The sequence below is a fragment of the Staurois parvus genome, unplaced genomic scaffold (assembly GCF_062004578.1).
Source record: "Staurois parvus isolate SC_StPar_1 unplaced genomic scaffold, SC_StPar_1.0 ptg000282l, whole genome shotgun sequence".
NCBI classification, from domain to species: Eukaryota; Metazoa; Chordata; class Amphibia; order Anura; family Ranidae; genus Staurois; species Staurois parvus.
This window is the reverse complement of record NW_028318078.1, coordinates 9,527,501-9,552,672: the sequence shown is the minus strand read 5'-3', so window position 1 is coordinate 9,552,672 and position 25,172 is coordinate 9,527,501. Positions and strand designations below refer to the sequence as shown.

The following is a 25,172-nucleotide window of genomic DNA, read 5'->3' as shown; positions in this document are numbered from 1 at the left end:
TTCAATAGTGGTCGGGTTTCTGCCTTCCTTATCTTGGCCATGTCTCTGAGTATTGAACACCTTGTACTTCTGGGCACTCCAGGTAGGTTGCAGTTCTGGAATATGACAGCACTGGAGGATAATGGGTTCCTGGTAGCTTCACGTTTGAGTTCTGCTCAAATCTTTGACAGTTAATTTGCATCTTGTTTCTCAACACTTTCTTGCGACCCTGTTGACTATTTGCAACAAAACGTTTGGTTCTGTGATCACGCCCTGTGATCATCTTGGCAATTTCAAGAGTGCTGCTTCCCTCTGAAAGACTTTAAAGTTTTTTACTTTTCAGTCGGTTAAATCTTTTTTTGGCCCATTTTGCTTGAGGAAAAGAAGCTGCCTAATAATTATGCACACCTTGATATAGGGTGTTTGTGTAATGAGGGAGGTGCGACCTAAGGAGATCAAATACATATCTCCTGGTAAGCTTAAATCCAATAAACATTCCAAGTTTATACAGCTCGGAGTGGACAATATGCATAAAAATTATGTTTTTGTCATTATACTCACTTGCCTAAGAACTGTGCATACATTGTATGTGGCTTTTATATCTGCCTAGAGTTCAACTTTCATTAGAAACAAAAATTGCATAAAATGGCTTAATAATTTTGATCAATCATTATGTTTTATTACATGTTTTGGATGTTAAGTTTGAGTGATAAGACTATGGTGTTGATTTACCAAAGGCAAATAGTCTGTGCACTGCAAGTACAGTTGCCCTAGATCTGAGGGAAACCTCTGCTGATTTCTATCATCCAATCATGTGCAAGCAAAAATGTTGTTTTTTTTTTTAATTTTTCTTGCATGTGATTGGGTATTCTTTGCAAAGTGAAGCCTTATCTCATTTGCTACGTTTTTGGAGCAACTGCACTTGCAACGCACAGTATATTTGCCTTTAGTAATTCAACCCCTTTGGGATGATGTAATATTATTGTGTTAGGAAAAATGTGTGCAAAGTGATTTTTTTTTTCTTTTTTTAACCCATGAAAAGGGAAACATGAACTGCCTGAAAATAGTATGCCATGACAGCTAACATGGAGCATATCACTTCCTTTGCCAACATTAGTGGTTCACTTGCCTTACCCTTGGCCTGTCCCAACAAACCTGCTATCCTGCCAGTGTTGGCACCACTTGTACTTATAAGCCTGAATCAGACTTTATATATCACGATATCCGGGCTCAAAATTTCAAGTCCTGAACTACTAGCCAGGCCTTAACAGTTACTCGCCACCAGTTGCTGTACCCAACCACTGCCCTGCCCTGCCCGTATTTTCGACCCTAAACATGCTCTCCTAAATTATCCCTTGAAATGACACTGTTAAATATTTTATGCAGAATAAAGTCACAAAAATAAATATTAACTTCTTTAAAAAAAATATTAACATGAAGTAATGTAAACATCTCCTGCATCCCATTTCTTCCTCCTCCATCCCATTTCTTCCTCCACCTCCAGTCCCATCTCCCCCATTCCATGTCCTCCTATTCTCATTTCCGCCATCCCATGTCCTGCTCCTGTACCATCTCTTCCATCCTTTGTCTTTCTCCAGTCCCCCACTGATATACCCCACCCCCTATATTTCCATTGCATTTTTTTCATGCACTACTTTTGGTGTCATCCAGTGTTAAAATCACACTGCACAGTTGCACAGGAATCACACAGGGGGTGTGAACCAGTCCTTAGCCAGATTAAACAACTAGATATAATTTGTGCTTATTTTTGTTGTTCTAAAAATTTGCAAAAATACCTTGAGAAAATGTTGCCTTCTAAAATTTTAAACAACAAAGTTGTTATGCAAAATATTACTACTGAAGTATGCTGAAGAAGCTTAAAGCTTAACGCCAGCATTACTTTCAGGCTTGCAAAATTGTACAGGCTCCTGTCCTGTACTAAAATTGCTTACTCTGGTTTCTCTTCTCGCATGTGGGCAGGACTGGGAGGGGGATTGATGCAGCAGGGGAGGCGATTAGAATCTGTAGCAAGTCATAGCCCACCTTGTTTCCTGGTGGAGAACATCCAACATCACTTAGTGCAGGGGTGGGCAACTGTGGCTCTCCAGCTGTTGTAAAACTACAAGTCCCATGAGGCATTGCAAAACTGACAGTTACAAGCATGACTCCCAAAGGCAGAGACATGATGGGACTTGTAGTTCACCAACAGCTGGAGGGCTGCAGTTGCCCACCCCTGACTTAGTGCGTTACTGTCCTTTTGTCTACCCCTTTTAATTCATAGGACTTAATTTCTTTAAATCATGGAGGCTCAGCATCATATGTGGGCATTACCTAGGACGGTTTGCATGTATGTATACTCTGCCTCTGAAATCCTACCCCTCCAGACAGACTTCCATTCACCAAGGCATTTCAGTGTTTGCATAACTTCTCTCAAGAGGCAGCTAGCTGCTTGCATCTGGGCTGAGGACCCTTTAGAGGAGTACTGAGACTGGGTGCTGTGTGTTCTGGGATGTACAGAACCCCAATGGCCTCTCCCACCATCCATGCCTGCATTTCATAGAGAAGCACATAGACCAAGTGTTGAAATCACTGGATCTAAAATAAGGTATGTTATATAAACAGGATTTATTGATATTTTTCATTATCTTGTTCATGAATGGGGGAAAGGGGCAAAATATTGACAGATTAAACTTCAGTTTTGTCATCAAAAGTACAAGTAGGATGTGTGAAAAATATAGAAACCTTTCATGTAGATTTATTAGTGGTGGAAAGTGTGTTACCTTCTGCAATTTATTTATTCTGAAAGCCTTGGTTTAATTACAGAATTCTTTTTTCATGGTTTTTCAGATCAGTGGTTCAAAAGGTCCTGTTGGAACAAGTAATATTCAGGAGCACTTGCTATCATATGATCTATCTGTATTTAAATCACTTTGTCAAGTAGAGGTAAGAAACGTACCAAATGACTTCTTGCAGTATTGTTGTTTTACTTTGTGATCATATATTTTGCCTAATTGAAAGACTGGCACTATTACAATAACTGCAATCTACCTACTCTAAACGTTACATAGTTTCTTCTTACTTGGTATACAGTATATTGATGTATCACTGCTATCAAGATAAGTGCTTATGAACCCTTATACATACTATTCTAACGGTCACTTATTATACATAGCATAAAACTCTTCTAGTCAGTATTTCTTGAACATACATGCCTTCAATAAACTGAAGGCATATTTTTTAATCTTGAATGGAGAAAGGGATTGTTATAACCCCTGTGATGTTTTTATGCTATCACTGCCACCTTGAGGAAATTTCCCTTCACTCCCTGTCCAAGCCAAAATCGGAAGTGAGAGGAAATTCTTGCAAATTGAGGAAATTTCTTGGGGACCCCTAGGTCACCATAACAAGTGTCCCCATTGGAAATTTTACCCTGTAGTCTCATTTTGGTGACAACCCAAAATTTGTTTTTGTTTTTTTTTGTTTTTTACTTTCGGTGATAATGGTGAACAGGATAGAGACCATGGATCTCCCTAATGGGGCACAGACAGCAATTAAAACCAGCCAGGTGTTCTAATGCTTCCACTATACATCCAAAACAAAAAAAAACGTTTTGCCTTTAGTTATACTTTGAGTCTTTTGCAAGTGTCCTAAGGTGATGGACTCATTTGCTTCCTCTGAAAGAAGCTTGTTCTTTTCTTGTGGTCGGATTTCATTTAGGAAGTGAAAGACCCCGCAAGGACAGCCAAATGCTCACTCCACTGTCACTAGGTGGATTAGGCAATTTATCATTCAAGACTAAGGCCTCAGGGGCAAGGCTTCCCAATTTCTGGTGAGGGCGCATGCTGCTAGGAGTCTTAGTGCTTTGTTTACATGTTTGTTACTTTTTGCTTGGTGGACTTTCAGGCCTTGGCAGATGTGAACTTCAACCATAAGGTCCTTCAGGTGGCCCTGAGACCTGTTGGACGTTGCCTGTTTTGTTCTATTTTAGTTTCTTTGGTTAGTCCTGTTTGCCCTTTTTTCCTGTTGCCCACCCATCAGCTGGGATGTCCCATTTGTGACTGGATTACCAGCTTGTGTTCTGTGTACAATCAAGAAAATTGAATTTTTGTGTTACCTGTAAAATTTCTTATCTTGGAGTACACAATAGAACACATGCACCTTTTCTTTGTTTTTGTGATCCACTCTGCTTGTTACAGAACAGAAGGCAATCTGGTGCAGGCAAATGCACTGCCTTTGAGACATGTATTTGGGGAATCATTAAGTTAACGTTGACATCTGCTGCAGATCACAACTGCATTGCATTTTTAATGTGGATCTTAAAACGCACATGGAACATGGGTTTCCTGCACCGCGGTCTGGTATGAGCAGGCTCTAAGGCTAGGTTCACATTAGTGTGAGCTGCTGGAAGAAATTAAATTGCATGCCTTTCTGCACCCGCAGAGAAAACATGCCGCTGCTTAAGAGATGCATGCAGGTACCATTAATCCTAATAGCACCCCCATGCATTTGAAACTGTAACGTGGTTTTCTGCACTGGGAACTGCACTGCACTATGCAGTTTCCCTGCGGCTTTTGTTTCTGCTAAGGTTCAGGGACCTTTTCCCTGTGTTTTCAGTGGGTACAGCAGCCTATTCAAATGAATAGGCTGCTTTGCCCAAGCAAATGGGGCTGCAGGGAAACCACGTAGATGTGAACCAGGCCTACAACCACCTGTAATGAGGACTGTGGCCATTACTCCTTTGTGCCAGCAGAGGACACTGGAATGGGAGTGCCAGGACTGCATTCCAGCTAATACAAAGGGGTGATATGAGGCATTTCCTGTTAAAAATCATAATGTGATGGATTAGCATTTTTATGGTATAGTCCATTTTTTGGGAAAAAAAAAAAAATCATAAATGTGCCTCCAAAGGTCTTGAACATATGGAAAGTTCAAAAATATATGCTTGTACAATATTAGTTTGCTTTTGCCTTTTGACATGTTTGGCTGTTTTGGCTAGTAGAAGGCATTTTGTATGCCTGTTTAGGATAATATATAGTCACACAGTGTTTCCCTACCTTGAAAAATATCAATTTTAGAATTGCATGTGTAAACATTTGGATTTGCTTTTGGGACATCTGAAATGGTCCAATGTGTTTTTACAATTTCATATTAGTGTTGAAGTCATTTGATCTGTCAAAAGATAAGAATTTAGTTTATATTGTATTTGCATTTGAGAAGTGTATGCTGACAGGCTGTGCTGTACAAAAGCACATGCATTCTTAGCTGAAATTCATGGGTTTTCTACCTTTTTTGTTTAGGGTGAAGGAAACTGATTTGCAACATTTCGCCAGATGTATTTGGGATGGTTAGCCATTTTGATTTGAAATTTGGGGTTGCCAACAAAGGGGCAGAAAACAGGCGAGACATTCTTGTAGATGCTGAAATGAGCATACTGGATATAGAGGTCTTTTCTTACACTCTAGATCTGTGGTCTCCAAACTGCGGCCCAATGTTTGCCTTTTATCCAGCCCTTGAGGTATTATTCCTGCCACTGACACCAACAGTGGAGCGTAATTCCTGCCATAGACACCAACAAAGGGGCACTATTTCTTCCACTGACACCAATGATGGAGCACATTTCCTTCCACTGATACCAACAGTGGGGCACTATTCCACTGGCACCAACTATTTCTCCCCTGATACCAAATCTTGGGCATTGTTTACTCTTACTGGGCACAGCCGGCCCCCTAAAGTCTGAAGGACAGCAAACTCACCCTTTCTTTGGAAAGTTTGGAGATCCCGGCTCTAGATGTAAGACATGACATGTATGACATGAGGTGCTAGATGTCAGAGTGTTGCTGTTCTTTATTAGGTCTTTAAAGGTCCTGAGTTTAGGAAAGCGACTGCAATGCTATTTGCTAGAGGTGATGGATATTAAAGAATCCATGTGTTCTGTACTCATGGCAGCTATTAGAAATCACAGGGCCCCTTATAGCCTACCTAGCCTCCCCCCCCTCAAGAAAACAAGATTTCCACAAAAAATACACTAAAATCATTGTTAGTGGACACAAACATAACATAACTTACAGAGTTCCAGATAAATTTAAAATAAAACTGTATTGCTTTAATTGATAAGGCTTTGTGTGTAACTGAGGTCTTGAGGCTGATTCACATAGATCCTGTGGCCTGTACAGTATGAATTAATTTTTTTTCTTTATTAAATGTGGGTATTGCTGTACACAGGCAGTCTATGTTCAGCTATGGGGATGCAGCAGCTGTACAAACACAGCCATGGGTCCTAATTTGACAGGTGTGTGGATGCATGTGTATGGCCCCGAACACTGACTATTTGAGGCCACTCACCTACACCTGTACACCTATCAAATTAGGACCTGCGGCTGTGTTCATACTGCTGCTGCATCCTCAGAGTAACAGGTGGCTCTAGCCGCACAAACAAACCACTCAGTCATACTGTATGGGCCAGAGAACCCTTGTGAATGAGCCCCTAATGTTTTAAAACTACTTTTTACAACACTTTTTTTAAAATAATTTTTTCCTTTTTTTTTTTACAATACTGTTTTGGGGGGGTTTGGGTGAAATATCAGGGGTCTACGCAAGACCCTGACATCTCACCTTTTGGAGATAAATTCCTCAATTCCTTTATCTGCAGCCTCAGCTGCACTGCAAATGAATGAAAAGGAGACAGAAACTTCTGTTTGTTCATAAACTGAAGCATAGTAAACAGTTTACTATGCTTCAGTTATGAACGAACACAGTGAGTGATTGGTACTCACTGTGTTCACTCACTAAAAAAATGGCTGCTAAATTACATATTTACTGGCCCCTTCTCCCACTCTCCATTCTGAAGATCTTCCTCGGTGCCCGCAGCAGCCGGCGGGAGAGGGACACACGGGGGGGCACACAGCAGGAGGAATCGCATGTGGGCAGGACCGGGAGGGGGATCGATGCAGCAGGGGAGGCGATAACAGGAACAATGCCCTGTATGTGCGTCTCTCTGCAGCAGCTGAAAGTTGGCGGGAGTGATAGGGAGAGAAACCAGCTTTTAGCTGCTGCAAAGAGCCACACAGGACATTGTTCCTGTAATCGCCCCCTTGCACATTGGTCATCTTCCCTGTTCTGCCAACACCCGATTGCCCCTGCTTCCTGGACCCATACAAGAGGTCCAGTGGTACTCCCTTATTGTCTGGACCAGTCTGTGCTAGATACTGCATATATCATAGTCCTCTTAATTTTTTATTTAGAGATGGAACTGGATATAGTAGAGTTCCTGCCTCCTGCACTAGACATCCATGTCTTATATACACCAGAAAAAGGAAATGATCTATATGGCAAAGTCCTTGTCTTATATATTCCATACAGGAGGATCTGGTTATAGGATAATCGCTGTCCCCTATACTAGATGCAGGATGTGCTGTTTATATTAGAGTCCCTGTAGAGGAGGTGCTTTTGTATAGAATAGTATGTCTTTTATACTTGATACAGAAGATGCTGTTTTTATAGGCATCGCTGTTCAGGAGGTGCACGTTATAGGAGAGACCGACCCTTTGTTCTAAACTAGATGCTAGGCGTAGGTGACACCTCACTTTTATTTTAGGTGCATTTGGAACATGTTCTAGCAGAGGTCACATTTTGTTCACAGTACTTCTAAATACAAAATCACATTAGAAAAGCAGTGGGACACTATCATTGTTTCCTGTAGTTACAGGTGTTGATGGGTAGCTGCTGGATAAACTTTCAATAACCTTGTGATATTTTCAGTTCTCTGTTTGTCAGTTTTTTTGTTTTCCTGTTTCTCTTGGGATATCTTCCATATATTTGCCTCTGAGCTGAGGAATAGTGAATATGTTCCAGTGATATCTGTTCAAAGCAGCTGACTGTCAGCAGAATTCACTTAAGCAGCACTTTGTTTTAAGTAGTCAGCACAGATAATTAGTTATGTATTCAGGAAATGTCTGAGTGGACCATTGTTCTCAGTAAACTGAACAAGAGCATACTATCATGCTAATAATCTGTTTTTCAGATCTGTCATTCGGATGCACGACTTATCAAAGGCTTCACCTCTTGCAAGAAAACACTGGAAACTATGACTGTTCAGTTTTCAGCATCATCAATGAAGGTGTCATTTATTTTTTTATGTTTCTGAAAAAAAATGAATATAGTTGTCTTTCTTGTAGTAAGAATTATCTTCAGTCAAGGTCCTCCCATGTGGTTTGTATATGAATTTCCTGTAATCTACAGAAAGGTCAGGGATCAGACAAAAACTGGCGACACTGCTATAACCTACTGACTGTGGTATTGAGAACCACATTTCAGATAGCAGAGTTATTTGTCTCTTTTTAAGTAACACAGGCCTGCTTACCATCCAGAGTTACCCACATACTACACCTGAGCAGGGCTGCTGATAAAACAGTACAGCCAGTTGTCCAGTACTGGGCCTGGGCCCGGGCCCCATCAGTTCAACAGGTGGGCCTGGGCACTTGCTGAGCTAGGGGGCTGTTTAACTTTTGTGGATCCCCCTGCAGTGCTGCTGTCTTTCTCACTCTTGCTACACTGATCAGTTCTAGAATCTTCGCCCCCTTCCACCTTTTGTGTGGCCCCCCTCCCTTCAGTGCTGCTGGCTTCCCTCCTCTCTTCTCGCTCCAGCAGCTGCTGAAGGCACACAGGGTTGATGTTTCAGGATGGAGAGTGGGGGCCGCTAAATTTTTCATATTTACCAGCCCTTCCTTTCCTGAATAAACACAGTGGGCAATCAGTACCGATCGTTTCTGTGTCCATCACTGAAGAATAGTAAACTACCACCACCTGCTTTAACCCTTCACTAGTGTTAGTGTGGACTGCATCTGTAAGCTTTGCCGCTTGCAGAGCAGCGTTGTTCACTTGAATAAGTATCACTTCCGCCATGGCTGCAAAGTGTGGTATTGTGGTTGTGGCATTTAAGTGACAATATAATTTGATATTTACGGGGGGGGGGGGGGGGGGGGGAGAGATCAGGCCCTGTCACGTAGGCAACCCTGCACCTGAGTAGTAGTAATTTGGCCTTCTCCCATTTTTTTTATCTCAGCTAATCGCTGACGATTTCACGGTTGGTATGCAAACTTTAGTAAGATGAGCATTCATCTTAATGCACCCAATATTTGTGGGCTCCCCTCACTATATAATAAGCATGAGTAGCATATAGCATCTGAAAGGACCATTTAACAATCTGTCTACATAACGGTTTTATAACACATATTAGTGACATAGCTAAACTTCACTGGGCCTCAATCGTAATTTACATTTTTGACATATTACAATGATAAATGATCACCACATATGGAAATAATGTACATAGTAACAATGCAAGCACCTTCTAGCTGTGGCACAAATGACAAGTACCCAAGAGCCAGAGCTTCACCCAGTCCCCGTCCTTGAGGAGCTATAAGCCCAGTAACCATTTCCACTGGTTTACATGCATTGTTCTATGGTGGCTACACCTACCTGTCATGTGTGGGTTTTTTTTCGCTTTAATAATGATTGAACAGTGAAGAATTGTTTTTTAAAGCTTGCCTAAATTGTGCAGAATTTAATTCAGTGTATATTTTGTTTAGCCATTCTTGTGATGCTCACTTTGAGGAGCTCATCCCTCAACATTCTAGCTTAGCGTCACTGCTTTCTGGGTCAGCTGCCCTCTCTTAGGAAAGTGATGATAATTTACTGTCCAATAAGGAGATGGGGAGGGGGGTGACACAAGAAGCTGAACTGCTGAACAGAAAAGTTGAATATTTTGATTAGGAATTGAAGTATTACCTCTGGCATGTTTTATTGTTTGAAAAGCGTAATTTTTGGCTGGAAACATGTCAGTGATGCTCCTGACTGCTGTCTAATAAACAAGAAAAAATATGGCAGCTCAGAGTGTGGTGATTTTTTTTTTTTTTTTTTCCCTCCTTTTTCTGAATGATTTGCTGGAGAGCAATGAGCTGGACCAGGATCTAGTAATATAGCTGTGGAGTCTGTGATGAGTCACTTACCTTAAGTGGTGTAAATATATTATTGTGACACTTGTCTCAGCGGCCTGGCTGTGCAGTTTGGAAAATGTGCATAAATCGCAGCTATACAGAAATATTTATTGATGGCTAAAACCGTAAATCCATAACTTCCTCTGGGTTGATTCAGGCAAGGATTATGCAATTTATCTGGGCTGACAGATGCCCGAGAGTCTCCAGAAATATGCTTTTTGTCCATAGACTGCAGGGAGGTCTTGGAGTGCCTAATGTAGCTAAGTATTACCATGCGAGCCAGATTGTCCCACTGTCTATATTGCACGCTTCCTTTGATGTTCCTCTTTGGGTCCTTTTGGAACTACCTAACTGTGTCCCCATTGCGACATCAACGCTTTTATGGTTCCCCCCTGCCCTTCGCCTGATTACATTGAATCCTATTATGCTCCATGGCCTACAAGTGTGGGATTCGGTACGCTACTCCAGTGGCTTGATGTCACCCTTTCTACCTTTTGCTCCCAATTATCAATGATCCTCTTTTCCCGCCGGATTTAGATCAACCAGGGGCATTCTCTTGGTGGGTGGCTAATGATTTTTTGCAGGTGCGACACTTTTTGACTTTTCGGTCCTTCCCCACCTGGAACTCTCTTTGGGAATCACTGGATGTCCCTCAGGCAGAATTTTTTCCTTACCTTCAATTGCAGCATTGGCTGACCTTACTGCGTGGCACTTCCACATTTCCATATCAGAAATCTGCCTTTGAACAGCTTTGCCAACAGTGTCCGGGTGCCTCAGGTGTTGTTTCCCTACTTTATGCATCTTTGAATAGGCGCTGAATAGTGGGAGCGCGACTTGAGGGCGGTCGTGGCTCTGCAGGACTGGAATAAGTCCTGGTCGTTTATAGCTAAATGTTAATTTAATACAGCCACGCTGGAGGCGGCATACAAAGTACTGTTCCATTGGTATTGGGTCCCGGCTCGTATAGCCCAGGCGAACTCTGCCTATAATGAACGCTGCTTCCGGGGTTGTGGAGATATGTTGCATATATGGTGGTCATGCCCGAGATCGATTCATTTTTGGGCTCGTGTATTTGGCCTTTTTTACACCTTGTTCCATCTCTCCATATGCCAGGAAGCTCGGTATGCTTTGCTTCATTGTCCCATACCGGGCCTGTTGGCTCACCAGCAGAGGTTGGCTTCCTATTTGTTCTTGTCGGCAACTAGAACAATTGCTCAGACCTGGAAAAGTACATCTGTCCCTCTTCAGGAGGTGCGGAACCGTATGACCGCTCTGATGCTCAATGAACAGATGTCGTGTATCCGCCATAACTCCCAATGGAAATTTTTGAAAATATGGGAGCCGTGGTTGATATATGCTTTTCCCACGAACCCTCTGGCTAGTCTAGTTTATGATGCTGTTCGGTATTGGCGTTCCAGACCCCTGCTTCTGGTCTTGTTTTCTTCTTCTTTCTTTATTCTTTTTTCCTCTTTATTTTTGCTTGATTTTTGTGAGGTGGTAGATGTTTACCTTTTGGCTTGAGTTTCTGTTGGTGTTATGTAACTTTTCATATTTTATGTGCCATTGATAGCCCCTGTGTGGGCGCGCCTTCTGCACTGTTGGTGTTATAGTATTGGTCTCCTTATTTTTTATGTGCCATTGATAGCCCCTACATTTGTTAAAACATTTAAAAAGTTAATACAAACCATTGAAATACAAAAACAGTAAATCCAAACACAAATTGATTTAAATGTGTCCTGCCAAGAAACAGAAATTTTCATTTCATCTAGAAATGTGGCTGTTTACCCAGAGTTTCACTTTGACATTTACCAAATTAAAACATAAATGATTGTCATTGGAAGTTGAAGTTTTCTTTGTTTCTAGGATATTCTGGTGCCTGAGGCTCTTGAATTCGATCATTGGGAGGCAGAAGGTGCAACATCTGACTGTCCTATAACAGCTGTAGTGCCGAAATGGAGTACGCTGACCACTGTGGATATGAGCCACAATCAGATTTCTTGTATTGATGATTCTGTGGTAAGAGGCTACATTCATTTTCGAAAAAGAGGTTCAAATAATGAATTTGCCTTTTTCCAGATTGACTTGACATGTATTATTACATGTTTTTTCCTGTGCACTTTGTTTACAGAAAATTGCTCCACAAATAGAGTTTCTGGCCTTGAATCGTAACAAGATATCCTCCATAGAAAATCTGCAGGTAAGTGGTCTTTTACTCTTGTTATATTAAAAGATAAACTGTAGACGTTTTACATTTTTACTACCTGTATGTTTAAAGGCTAAGTTCAACTTTAACCATTACCCACCCGGCCAATGGCCGTTTGGCGGCTTCAAATGTGTCCCTGCATTCCGGGTGCACGCCATTTGGCGTGCTCCCGCACATGCGCCGTTTGCGCTAATACAGAGCGGCGCAGCAGTGCGATCTGTCACCGGCCGTGCACCTCGGACACGACCGATGACAGATCCGAGTACCGCCTCACGTTGCTGGTACCATGTGACCTGCTGTGACCAATCACAGCAGGTCACATGACAGTTGTATACAATGGATGGCTTCATTCATGATGCCATCCATTGTATACTAGTGCCTAGCTGTGAATGGTCACAGCTAATCACATGCACATGTCAAGTGATTAGCTGTGACCAAATCACAGCTAAGCACAAAAAAAAAAAAAAAAAAAACCTGAATTAATCGATTTCATTCAGGTAAATGCTTGCTTATAGCAAAGTAATTCTTTGCTATAAGCAAATTGTGTTAAAAAAAAAAAAAAATAATCACTTCCCCAAAGTAGTACAATGTTACTATGGTAACATTGTACTACTTTGGTCATAGTAAAATATGAAAAAAAAATCTTAAAAAAAATGTAATAAAAAATTAAATCTAATAAAAAATTTTTAAAAAATATATATATATTTTTTTTTTTCATACTGTCACCAGTCAGTGTCCCTGTTCACCGCCATGCCAGTTATATGACGACGCTGTACTGCACTGGTGACAGTATGTAAATAAAAAAAATAGTGAAAATAATTTTTTTAATTTTTTCATTTTCCGAAAAATTATGACAAAAAAATACAACTTCAAAAAACTCGCCATGCCTCTTATGAAGTACGTCGGACTGTCTACTCTGCAAAAAGGGGTCATTTGGGGATATCTGTACTATTCTGACATTCTTGGACCTCAAGAAATTAGATTGGCTGTCAGTACTTCAGGATTGATCAATAATCAGATCTATACCATAGTTTGTGAACTCTATAACTTTCCTACAAACTAAATAATACATCCTAATTTGGGTTATTTTCACCAAAGACATGTAGCAGAATACATCTCGGCCTAAATTTATGAAGAACAATTATTTATTTGTAAACTTTTATAACAGAAACAAAGAAAATGTGTTTTTTTTTCAAAATTTTTGGTCTTTTTTTGTTAACCATTAGCCGCCCGGCCAATAGCCGTTTGGCGGCTTGAAAAGCGCTGCAGCTTTCCGGGTCCACGCCATTTGGCGTGCTCCCGCACATGCGCCGTTTGCGCTATTGCAGAGCGGCGCAGCAGCGGGATCTGTCACCGCCCGTGCACCTCGGACACGGCCGATGACAGATCCGAGTACCGGCTCCCGTTGCCGGTACCATGTGACCTGCCGCGACCAATCACAGCAGGTCACATGCCAGTTGTATACAATGGATGGCTTCATTCATGATGCCATCCATTGTATACTAGTGCCTAGCTGTGAATGGTCATAGCTAATCACATGCACATGTCATGTGATTAGCTGTGACCAAATCACAGCTAAGCACAAAAAAAAAAAAAAAAAAAAAAAGCTGAATGAATCGATTTCATTCAGCTAAATGCTTGCTTATAGCAAAGTAATTCTTTGCTATAAGCAAATTGTGTAAAAAAAAAAAAAAAAATACTGATCATTTCCCCAAAGTAGTACAATGTTACTATGGTAACATTGTACTATTTTGGTCATAGTAAAATATGAAAAAAAATCTTAAAAAAAATAAAAAAAAATGTAATAAAAAATTAAATATAATAAAAAAATAAAAAAAAATTAAAAAAAAATATAATTTTTTTTTTTTTTCATACTGTCACCAGTCAGTGTCCCTGTTCACCGCCATGCCAGTTATATGATGACGCTGTACTGCACTGGTGACAGTATGTAAAAAAAAAAATAGTGAAAATAATATTTTTCATTTTTTCATTTTCGGAAAAATTATGACAAAAAAATACAACTTCAAAAAACTCGCCATGCCTCTTATGAAGTACGTCCGACTGTCTACTCAGCAAAAAGGGGTCATTTGGGGATATCTGTACTATTCTGACATTCTTGGACCTCAAGAAATTAGATTGGCTGTCAGTACTTCAGGATTGATCAATATTCAGATCTATACCATAGTTTGTGAACTCTATAACTTTCCTACAAACTAAATAATACATCCTAATTTGGGTTATTTTCACCAAAGACATGTAGCAGAATACATCTCGTCCTAAATTTATGAAGAACAATTATTTATTTGTAAACTTTTATAACAGAAACAAAGAAAAATGTGTTTTTTTTTCAAAATTTTTGGTCTTTTTTTGTTAATTTAGCAAAAAATAAAAACCCCAGCGGTGATTAAATACCACCAAAAGAAAGCTCTAGTTGTGTGAAGAAAATGATAAAATTTTAGTTTGGGTACAATGTTGTATGACTGCGCAATTGTCATTCAAAGTGTGAGAGCGCTGAAACCTGAAAAATGGCCTGGGCAGGAAGGTGTAAAATTGCACGGTATTGAAACGGTTAATTTAGCAAAAAATAAAAACCCCAGCGGTGATTAAATAGCACCAAAAGAAAGCTCTAGTTGTGTGAAGAAAATGATAAAATTTTAGTTTGGGTACAATGTTGTATGACCGCGCAATTGTCATTCAAAGTGTGAGAGCGCTGAAACCTGAAAAATGGCCTGGGCAGGAAGGTGTAAAATTGCACGGTATTGAAATGGTTAAAAAAAATAAATGCACATGTTTTTGCAGAAAAAAATGCATTTATTATTTTTTTCCACGAGCAGTGAACTCGCAGTTAGTGGATTGCAATGTACAGTGTCAGGCCTTGCATACACTTCTAGCTCTCTGCTCATACCTCTGTAAAGGCATTCAGTTACTGAGCTGGAGGCAGTGTCATTGGACTGCGAGTACACTGATTACCACACTCTTGGTCCACTGAGAACTACAAGTCTGTCTATCATGGGGTTGCAGACGGGACTTACTCATTTACAATCTCTATAAATGACATGAATGTGCGGTGGACCCCACACAGCTGCACTGATTTAAATTTGACAGCAGCTGCAGGGGTGAGAAATCCATGCACGCTGTTGCAGGTGGAAGGGGCAGACTTTGGAGGTGGGAAGCGGGTGCAGTAGGAACATGTTACACCCCAAATACGGGTGAAACCTGTTCCTAAAAGTGAACTTAGCCTTTTAAAGTAATTGGCCTTGAATTATTTATTCTAAACATGCAGTCTTGCCTAATATTGCTAGTCTTGGTAATGTGAATAAATGACTAACTGATTCTTTTCCCAAAGAGAATTGTGTCTATGAAAGCATCTATCTCTGCCCTATATTGACCTCTGAGGGTGAACATGGAACAAATCGAACTTAATTTGCATCTCTATAACATGAGTTTGCAAATGCAGCATTCTCCACTCCCCTAATTTTCATCAATGGTAGTTTCTTTAACTGTTTTTTCACCTGGTACACATTAGCAGTTTTTTTTTTTAATTCAACCCAGCGGACTGAACGGAAAAAATACTGCAGAGAGGAGGAGCCGCTGTACTAACAGATGTTAGTACAGCAATCTACCCCTGTAAGTTATTATGTTCTGACAGGGGGACGCCCCCCGCCAGAACACGCCGGCTGATCGGATGCCAATCGGCAGACCTTTTTTGGTCTTGCTGCTTAGGCAGAAGCCGGCCTGGTCGCCTTACACGGGTTGAATGTCAGATTGTTTTTATTGAACCAGCCGATACCACCCGATGTTCGGCCCGTGTTTGCTTAACCACAAACAATGCAACTATAGTTTTTTTGTGGGATCCTCTTGCATGAAACCTTTGTAGGATCTGAGGCAGATAGCTACTACTGTAATATCTAATGTACTGAAAGTACTGTTTTCTATCTATTTTTAGGTGTACACATAATAAAATATTTGATAGGTCATCAACTGGCAGTTTTTTTAGCATATGCGCTATTGGATGGACTGCCTGTCTGGGACTTGTACTCAGCTGCAGCTTCAGGGTTAACCCTTTGAGGACCAAGGGACGTATTTGTCCCATGTTTGTAATTGCGTGTATCATCTGATTAAGAACTTAAAACTTTTTTTTTTTTTTTTTTTGAGTCAAAATATTAGTTCTTATCAACAAACAAGTGGATCTAGCTTTTTGCCAATTATTTCATGAAATGGCTTAGTTACAGCAACTGAAGTGTACGAACTTTAAAAACAAAAAAATTGATTCTTTTGGCGTTCCAAAACCTTACGGTCCTCAAAGGGTTAAACCCCTATGCCTGTGTTGCTGAGTTTGAGACCAGACATTAAAGTCTCCAGGCACCATCTGACCAAGCTAAGATACCACTTTTGGAAATCTACTGCATTAACAGTTATGCTGATGATTATGTCATTAAAGGGGAAAAAGAGGTGTGGGCAGTTTTTCATTGCTGCTTATGTTAGGAGGGCAGCAGCTATTCGGAGTAGATTTTCTAACCTGTCTATTCAATCATTCCTCTAAGAGCAGTTAGCCGCCAGGTATATGCTGGACATAAAGTTTAAAATGGACAGATTAGGCAACTGTGTCAGCTCATGTCAAGTGAACTTGTGCCCAAACCACAGATCACAAACTAATTACATGTGCTTTTCAAACAATCTCTCCCATACCAAACTTTGTAAACAACGGGCATTAACTCAGTCTGGAATTTCATAGCCAGAGTTGCTCCCTTGGCACACACTATGGGATTTCTTTCGTTCAGTTCAGCGGGCTGAACAAAAAAAACCGAGTAGCTCACGAGGAGGTCTTTGTACTAACTATGTGATGTTACTGCAGTGATAGCCTCGCTGAGCTATTGTGTTATGACTGGGGGACTGTCCAAACCCCTCCCCTTCCCCACAAAAGAACACACCGGTCAGCGTTCGCAGCCATTCGCTGAGAGCGCTGATCGTTTGCCGATTGGTAGGTGTTTTTCTAGCATGCCTGTTCTACAGAAGCCGGATAGGCTGCTGTACACATGGGCCGAATGTCAGCCTGTTTCTGTTGAACCAGCCAATATTCAGCCTATGCGTACTAGGTTTTACCCTCCTTCCTACTTGAGATGCTGCACTCTGTTTATCCCCTTCCCGCGCTGTGGAATATAAATAGAGGTAGTCATGGGCATATGCTGATCTGTTCTGGTTAAATAGTGGAAATGTAAAATATATGCCCAATCCCAAAAGTGTACATTTTTCTACTTTTATTCTTTGAGATAACTTTGTTTACTGTGTATTAATTGATTAAGAGTTTTTAGCATTAAAAAAAAATGTTAACTTCACTTTTTATAGTACTTGTATAACCTGATTCACTTGGATCTGTCGTACAACAAACTCTCTGGGCTGGAAGGCATTCACTCAAAGATTGGAAATATAAAAACACTAAATTTAGCTGGAAACCTGCTAGAAAGTCTCAAAGGGCTCAATAAATTATATTCCCTGGTCAACCTGGATTTAAGCAACAACAAGATCTCACAGGTAGGCACATTTTCTGCTTAATCATTTCTAACCTCATAAGCATTTTAAGTTTTTTCAGTCAAGACAATCTATTGTTTGGTTTGCAAACCATTTTTAGTATTTATTGTTAACCGCATTAAAATAGAGGTCTAACAAAATTACTGCTTGCCTCTCGGAAGATTTACCCCCCTTCATGACCAGGCTATTTTTTTTTTTGCTATACAGTGCTGTACTACTTTAACAGTTCCGCAGTCATGCAACACTGTACACAAATTAAATTTATATAATTTTTTTTTTCACACAAATGGCTTTCTTTTGGTGGTATTTGATTGCCACTGGGTCTATTTTATGCGCTATAAATGAAGAGAGACTGAAAATGTACAAAAACATTTTTTTTTTTACTTTTTGCTATAACACATATCCAATAAAGAAAATAAAATTTCGTAATAATTTTAGGCCAGAATGTATTCAGCTACATGTCTTAAAAGAAAAAGAAAAAAAATATCCCAATGAGTGTATATGAATTGGTTTGTGTGAAAATTATAGCTTCTACAAACAATGTTCTATATACTGGAATTTTTTTTGTTTTTATATATACTAGTAATGGCAGTGATCAGCAACTTATAGCGAGATTGTGATAGTACAGTGGCCATTTTGACACTAACTGACACTGATGAGAACTAACTGCCACTGACATCTACAGTGATACTAATACAGTGATCATTGCTAATAAAAAGCACTTTCACTGTACTAATCACGCTGGGCAGGAAGGGGTTAACATCAGGGGCGATCAAAGGGTTAACTGTGTATTAGGGAATTATATTATTATGTACTGTGTGGAGTTTTACTAGGGAATGTGCTGGTTTTTAGCTTCCTGCTTTGCTTTGTGTAGGAGGGTGCGCGTGCCCTTCCCCGAAATGGAGAATTGTGAATATATCCGTGATTCTGCAGAGCGGCTGCCTTGTAGCAGTAGAAATGCTATAGGGTGGTCGGCAAGCGGTTAAAATTACAGTGCCTTGAAAAAGTATTCATACACCTTAAAATTTTCCATATTTTGTAATGTTACAACTAATAACATAAATGTAAAAAATGGTATAAAAGTGAGTGCTCTTGGAGGGTAAGCTGCTGGACACTCAAGGTAACCAAGTGAAAACCCTAATAAAACTTCATAAAAAAATAGTGCAGCGCTATGGGTATGATGTAGGTCAAAGCAAGACTAGAAGTCAAAATATCTAAACGCACAATAGCACATGTCAGTTAAAACAAGACTAAGAATCAAAATGTCTAAACGCATAATATCACATGCAATAAGTCAAGGCAAGAAAAAAATAGTTCAGTGTTTTCATTAGAGTCTTATAAAGTGCTTTTCTTATAAAACCGTGGTGTTGTTCCAAGTAATATAGGGGGATTGTGCACTCACCAGATGCACAATAAAAATGTGCATTGAACAAAAATCCACAGAAGCTTCCTTCAGGATCTGGTCTGGAATAGGGGAAGTGGTCCTCCCTCTGGATGATTGGTCTGGTCAGGGACACCTGGAATGAATCCTCCCTCTAGGTGGGTAGTGATGGTGGGAACCCTCAGGGTGGTAAGAAGAAGATTCAATAGGCTTTCCTCAGAGGTCGTGCTGCTCCATGTGCTGGCATCCATCTTAGGTCACCTAAGATGGATGCCAGCACATGGAGTAGCACGACCTCTGAGGAAAGCCTATTGAGTCTGCAAAAGACTTGAGACTGGGGCGGAGGTTCACCTTCCAGCAGGACAACGACCCTAAACATACAGCCAGAGCTACAATGGAATGGTTTACATCAAAGCATATTCATGTGTTAGAATGGCCCAGTCAAAATCCAGACCTAAATCCAATTGAGAATCTGTGGCAAGACCTGAAAATTGCTCTTCACAGACGCTTTCCATCCAATCTGACAGAGCCTGAGCTATTTTGCAAAGAAGAATGGCCAAACATTTCACTCTCTAGATGTGCAAAGCTGGTAGAGACATACCCAAAAAGACTTGCAGCTGTAATTGCAGTGAAAGGTCGTCCTACAAAGTATTGACTCAGGGGGCTGAATAGAAATGCACACCACACTTTTCACATTTATTTGTAAAATATTTTGAAAACCATTTATCATTTTCCTTCCACTTCAAAATTTTGTGCCACTTTGTGTTGATCTATCACATAAAATACCTTTTATGTTTTTGGTTGTAACATGACAAAATATGGAAAATTTCAAGGGGTATGAATACTTTTTTACGGCACTGTAGAGTATTTTCCATGAGAGGGATTGTAAAAAATTAAATCGCTGCAGACAAAGTCTGAGTTTCTCTTCCTTCCTGGTGTTTGCCCTGTTCAGTGCTGGAGATGCTTGATAAGCACATCGCATAAGACTAGCTCTTCTCTACCGTTGCTCACAATGGAAAACCTGATCTAGCACTGCAGAACACAGTTGAGAAATAAGTTATTAACTGCTATTATTATTAGCTGCTGATACATGATGTTACTGACCGAAAATGTTATGAAAATTCTTTGGAGCATGTGTGTGGTTATTTTTCCAATAAACCTAAGCCATAAATTCTCCTCTTAATTAGTTGAGCAATTGACACTCTAAAGACCATCCCACCTTTATCTGCTAACAAGATTTCTTACATATGCCTATACTGAGATTTCTTTGGAGAATATGATTCGGTGGCTTTACTTCAAGAAGTGATTCCTTATGTTATGTTTCCAGGCCTGGCAAATCTGTGTTATATTTTGCTTTTTTTTTATATGCAGGTTGATGAAATAAAAAATATTGGGAATCTTCCATGCTTGGAAACTATGATTCTGATCGACAACCCTGTGATAATTATCCCTGATTACAGAACAAAAGTTCTTGCACAGTTTGGGGACAGAGCTGCAGAGGTAAAGTTTTTCTGAAAATCTGAATAGGTTATTTTTCCCTACATACAGTTTGGATGACAATAGGTCTTTTGCAGCTTACCAGTGTTTAGATGTAATGGCTATATTAATTTTCATTTTTCAGACTTTTGTTTTCCTTTATTTTCACCAGATGATCTTGCCAATAACACACATCCTGTCGTAGCATGACAACGCTCCCTCACTGTACTGTACACATAAAGGAGGAGCATTGTCGCCCTAGAACAGAAAATGTGTTAGGAACATCTCCCTCTCTCCTCACCATATCTTTATGTGTGGATGTTGGGGAATGGGTGAGCTGGACTGGGCAGGGCCGAAAATACATATTGAGCTAACACTGGAAGTGTGCACAGAACAGCACTTCATTTCTGGCAGGATCGACAGATATGTTTTGTGCAATTATATCAAAACACTTTCAGTTGTATATTTAAGAGACCAAGAAGGAGGAAAAAAGTTAATTGCTAGAGTTTTTATACATTTTTAAATTCCTGTTCGATTCCCTTTTGTTGTCACCTGTTAAAATTAGGTGTCCGATGCTAATTGTATACCATTTTGTTTCTTTCTGCTTTCAGCTTGAAACTTGAAAACCCTTTCTAATGTGGAATGATGGGGATTGACCCATTTGGACCCTGCTGATCAACATTATTTTCAGCAGTGTAATATCTCTGAGGTTGTTGGATTATGTAGAGCTGCTGTGCCTATTTGATTTTGGATGGCCAGAGTTGCATAATGCAGGCAAAGTTACCTGGGTATCTGTTGATTTGTGTTCTGAGCAGGGTAATCCCCACCATTTAACATAAAGACTTTCAATAGAATGGTCTGCCATGCTATTGCTGAAATTCAAAACCGCTTGTAGTGGTAATGGGGTTTTTGACTACATCATTTACAGATGCATAAGACAGTAAACTGTGAACACTCAAGACCTGGGATGCTATGCTTGCCTTGCAAAAATTAATTTGAAATATTTTATCACTTTTTTATTCAGGTTTGTTTGGACAATACTGCTACAACAGAAAAAGAACTGGACACAGTAGAAGTGCTGAAAGCAATCCAGAAAGCAAAGGAAGCAAAAAGTAAACTGAATAATACTGATAAAAAGGTATAACAAAGGACGTCCATTTTCTAAAACTATTGATTTTCAAAATTCCTAGACTTTTTATATATTTCTAGTTATGGAAATGTAATTTTGTACGTGGACTAAAAACTGATTTGGCTACTAATATCTTTCTTTAGTGTCAGAAGATTCTGCTGGTTTTTTTTTTTTTTGTTTTTTTTTTTGCTCCTCTGCTATGTATTAGCAGTAGGAGATGTAATATTTTAGTATAGTAAAAACATGCACAATTGGAACACTTTATATAGTTTATTTAATACTTATATTTCAGCCTTGTGTTCAGAGCTGAACACATGCTAGGAGTAATGCAGCAAATTACAGGTGACTTGCGACTTTTTCAAGATTCAATAGAAATTAATTTTCCTTGGCTTTTAAAGAAAACCTCTCATGATAGAAATATGGAATTTGCCATTGCACTCCTGGAACTGCTAGTGACTTGACCACCATATTGATCTCTTATTTTGGTGCGCGAGTATGGGTCACGGACTTGTAATGCTTCTGCAGATAAGGGTTCGACTTTCCTGATCTGCATAATTGTTCCAGGTCAGAACGTATTGAAGATAGCGAATTTGTAAAACAGCCAACTAGCATTTGCTTGTTTAATAATTTTATTAGAAAAAGTGTTTTAAGTTTATGGAGCAGTGGGTGTATACATTTGAAAGCATTGGTTCAGTGATCTCATGATCAACAGAATCTAGAATGTATAATTTGTGCTTGTCAAAGGCAATCCTATATGATTGCATATACTGTGCAGTGTGTATATATACTGTTCTACCCACTGGTGGTATTGTATTGGCATCTTAGATCCAGTGACTCCTGTATATATTTGTCCACCCCTGTGAGAGATGTCACAGTGTTAAATAACCCACTAACTTTTTATTTTTACAGAGATTCCAGAAGCAACATCTCTAAACCTGGCCTGTCAAGCCAACCCACTTGGGTGGCCTTATGGGGGGTTCTCTCCCTCCTTTTTGGATTTTCATTTAGACAAATTCAAGGAAACCTGCACTCACATGAAAAATATGTAGCCTGCCATGGTAGATACCTTTTTCTAAAAATATTAGTTCCATGATTCCCTCTAAAGTTTGGGGAAAAAACAGAGGAGTGGAAGCACAAGCAAGACCTCTTTAAAGTGTAGGGATTTAAAAGTCTGGAACAGTACCAAAAAATCTCCCTGCTGTCAGAATACAATGGCTCAGTAGGGAGGATTCCCCCATCCACATGGAGTGGATGGCTGGGAAAATCGAGTCAGTTTTTTTTTTTTTCACTCAACCCACTGGTTGAATATAAAAAAGTTAATGCATCTTTGGGCTTCTATTCTCTTATCAGATCTTAACTAACTTCAAATGTCTGGTAACATTAAACAGTAGGCTACATTTAGCTATACAGCAAATAGCAATACAGTTAAAATTACTGTACATTCACTTCTTTAGGACAGTCATGTCTTAAACATCTTTTAAATGCAATTTAAATATCCTTGGGAATTAATTGACCACAAGTTATAACTATGTACATTATTAAAAGAGAAAAAATAAATTTAGGTTTAATGGTCCTTTAAATATTTTTTTCAATTTACATATATGGAATGAAAGAGTCACGCCTATTTATACAAATTACTGTAATCCGGTAGAATAGTTTGGTTTGTACAAACATTTTATAGAATTGTAAATTATCTGCCAGGAATTTGTGTTGTAATAACCTAACTAATGCAAATAAGCTGAACCTGTTTCTAATGGCAGAGGTTGTCTGTCTTCTTTTTTTGAAGACTTGATTATTTGTTTCTTTTAAAAGTGGCTACACGGTATAACTTTTTTTATAGGTTTGGAAAAAATTTCTAGCCTTTCTATGCCAGGCCTCTAAGTGCCAGAAGCAGAGAAGCTATGTATTTTAAATACTGTGTGTTGCCAATTCTCCACTTGTCATGCCAGAGTAGGCCCAAATTGGAAAGAAATGTGACCCTAAAGTGAACATTTACAGTTCTGTCCTCTATAACATGAGCTGTCACGCATGGTAATATAGTGGGGGAGTAGGCAACAACACCTAGAGCATGATGTATCACAATTTCAGTGCTAAGATCTAGTTGTTGTTTTTTTTTGGTTTGTTTGTTCTTTGTTTTGTTTTTTTACATCCACTCATCACATTCAAATTTTTAGAGTAGGTTTGAATCTGTGTAGTGGAGATAAAGAAGTATCTCTACTGTTAGTTCTGATACATCATGGTATACAAAGGCTGTAAGCTTTGTATTTTATTTGCCCTTCCATTGCAGGGAAAGGAAATAGAGTCAGTTCACCAAGCTGCATGATTTATTTTAACTAAATTTGTATTTCATTTTATAAGAATGTTCTCAACAAAATTATCAATTCACATTTTTTTAATTCTGTGTAAGTTTGGAAATGTTGTTTTACATATAAAATGCAACCACTAAAAGTCTCAATTTTTCAGAAATTAAAATTTTATGAAACATTTTTTTATTTCCACCTTTATTTTCTACTTTCTTCAATAACTTATCACCAACACCTTATCATTCAACACCTTGTCGCCAGTCAGAATCTTGGGGCATTTAAGGAGATAACCTTTGTGATCATTTTTGTGAATTAACTTACAAAATACCATAAAAGTCAATAATATAACATGCATGCAGGAAATTCAACTTATCTGTACAACATTTTTGGCAAATTAACTGTAATTTGCACTTTTTAAAAATTTGTAAACCATGCAAAGTGATCGAATTACAATATATAGTATACTATACTTAACTTATCAATTGCCTGTAAAGAAATCCTGACATTTGTATCTACACCTCCAAGTGACCCTGACAGTACCCCGGTGTTCTTCACTCCCAAGTGTGTCCAATGCCGCATCCCCAGCTGTGAGCTGTACTTGATGGCTGTATCAGTGTGCACCTAATGAAGAAATAACTTGACCTGAAACATTGTGCAGTTTTAGATCTGCGATGGTGGTGTAAATGGAATATGTTTTGATATATTAGGTTTGTTTGGACTGATCATGTTTGGGGTATTCCAGTTTTGCTCCTTATTGTTTGTGAGCAATTTTAAAATGCCTTGGAGCAGACACCACAAGATCGGTGATAACATTTTCACTAGCCTTTTCTATGCCCCTCACCCATTGATTTTTATTTTTTACTATAATCTGACAATATTTGATTTCATGCAAGGCTTAAAGAGCTGCCATTCTGACATTTATTGAATAAAGTACATCAAGAAGTATTTATCTGTCCAATAAGTACTCCTCAGTGATGGGTAAATGGCAGTTTTTGGTGCTTAGCCATGAGATCAGGGAAAGTCAGATGTTAATAACAAAGTAAAACCAAATTGGAGAGGGTCAGGGAAAAATCTTTTTAATAACCGGCATCTGTGGTGTCTACTTTTAGGTAGGACTTTTTCTTTTAAAAGTACAGGTTCACAACTTTTAAATTGTGTTATTGGAGTAGCTATCAGG

General features: G+C 39.3%; 1 protein-coding gene across 1 annotated transcript in view; it reads left to right on the top strand.

The window, feature by feature from the left end:
• Nucleotides 1–25,172, top strand: part of NISCH (nischarin) — a 139,240-nt gene that overhangs the window by 50,565 nt on the left and 63,503 nt on the right. Inside the window, exons 6-12 of the mRNA XM_089681926.1 lie at nt 2,827–2,922; nt 8,000–8,095; nt 11,838–11,990; nt 12,103–12,171; nt 17,524–17,709; nt 20,459–20,587; nt 21,588–21,701. Coding sequence (XP_089538052.1) covers nt 2,827–2,922; nt 8,000–8,095; nt 11,838–11,990; nt 12,103–12,171; nt 17,524–17,709; nt 20,459–20,587; nt 21,588–21,701 — 843 coding nt within the window. The remainder of the gene's footprint in view (nt 1–2,826; nt 2,923–7,999; nt 8,096–11,837; nt 11,991–12,102; nt 12,172–17,523; nt 17,710–20,458; nt 20,588–21,587; nt 21,702–25,172) is intronic.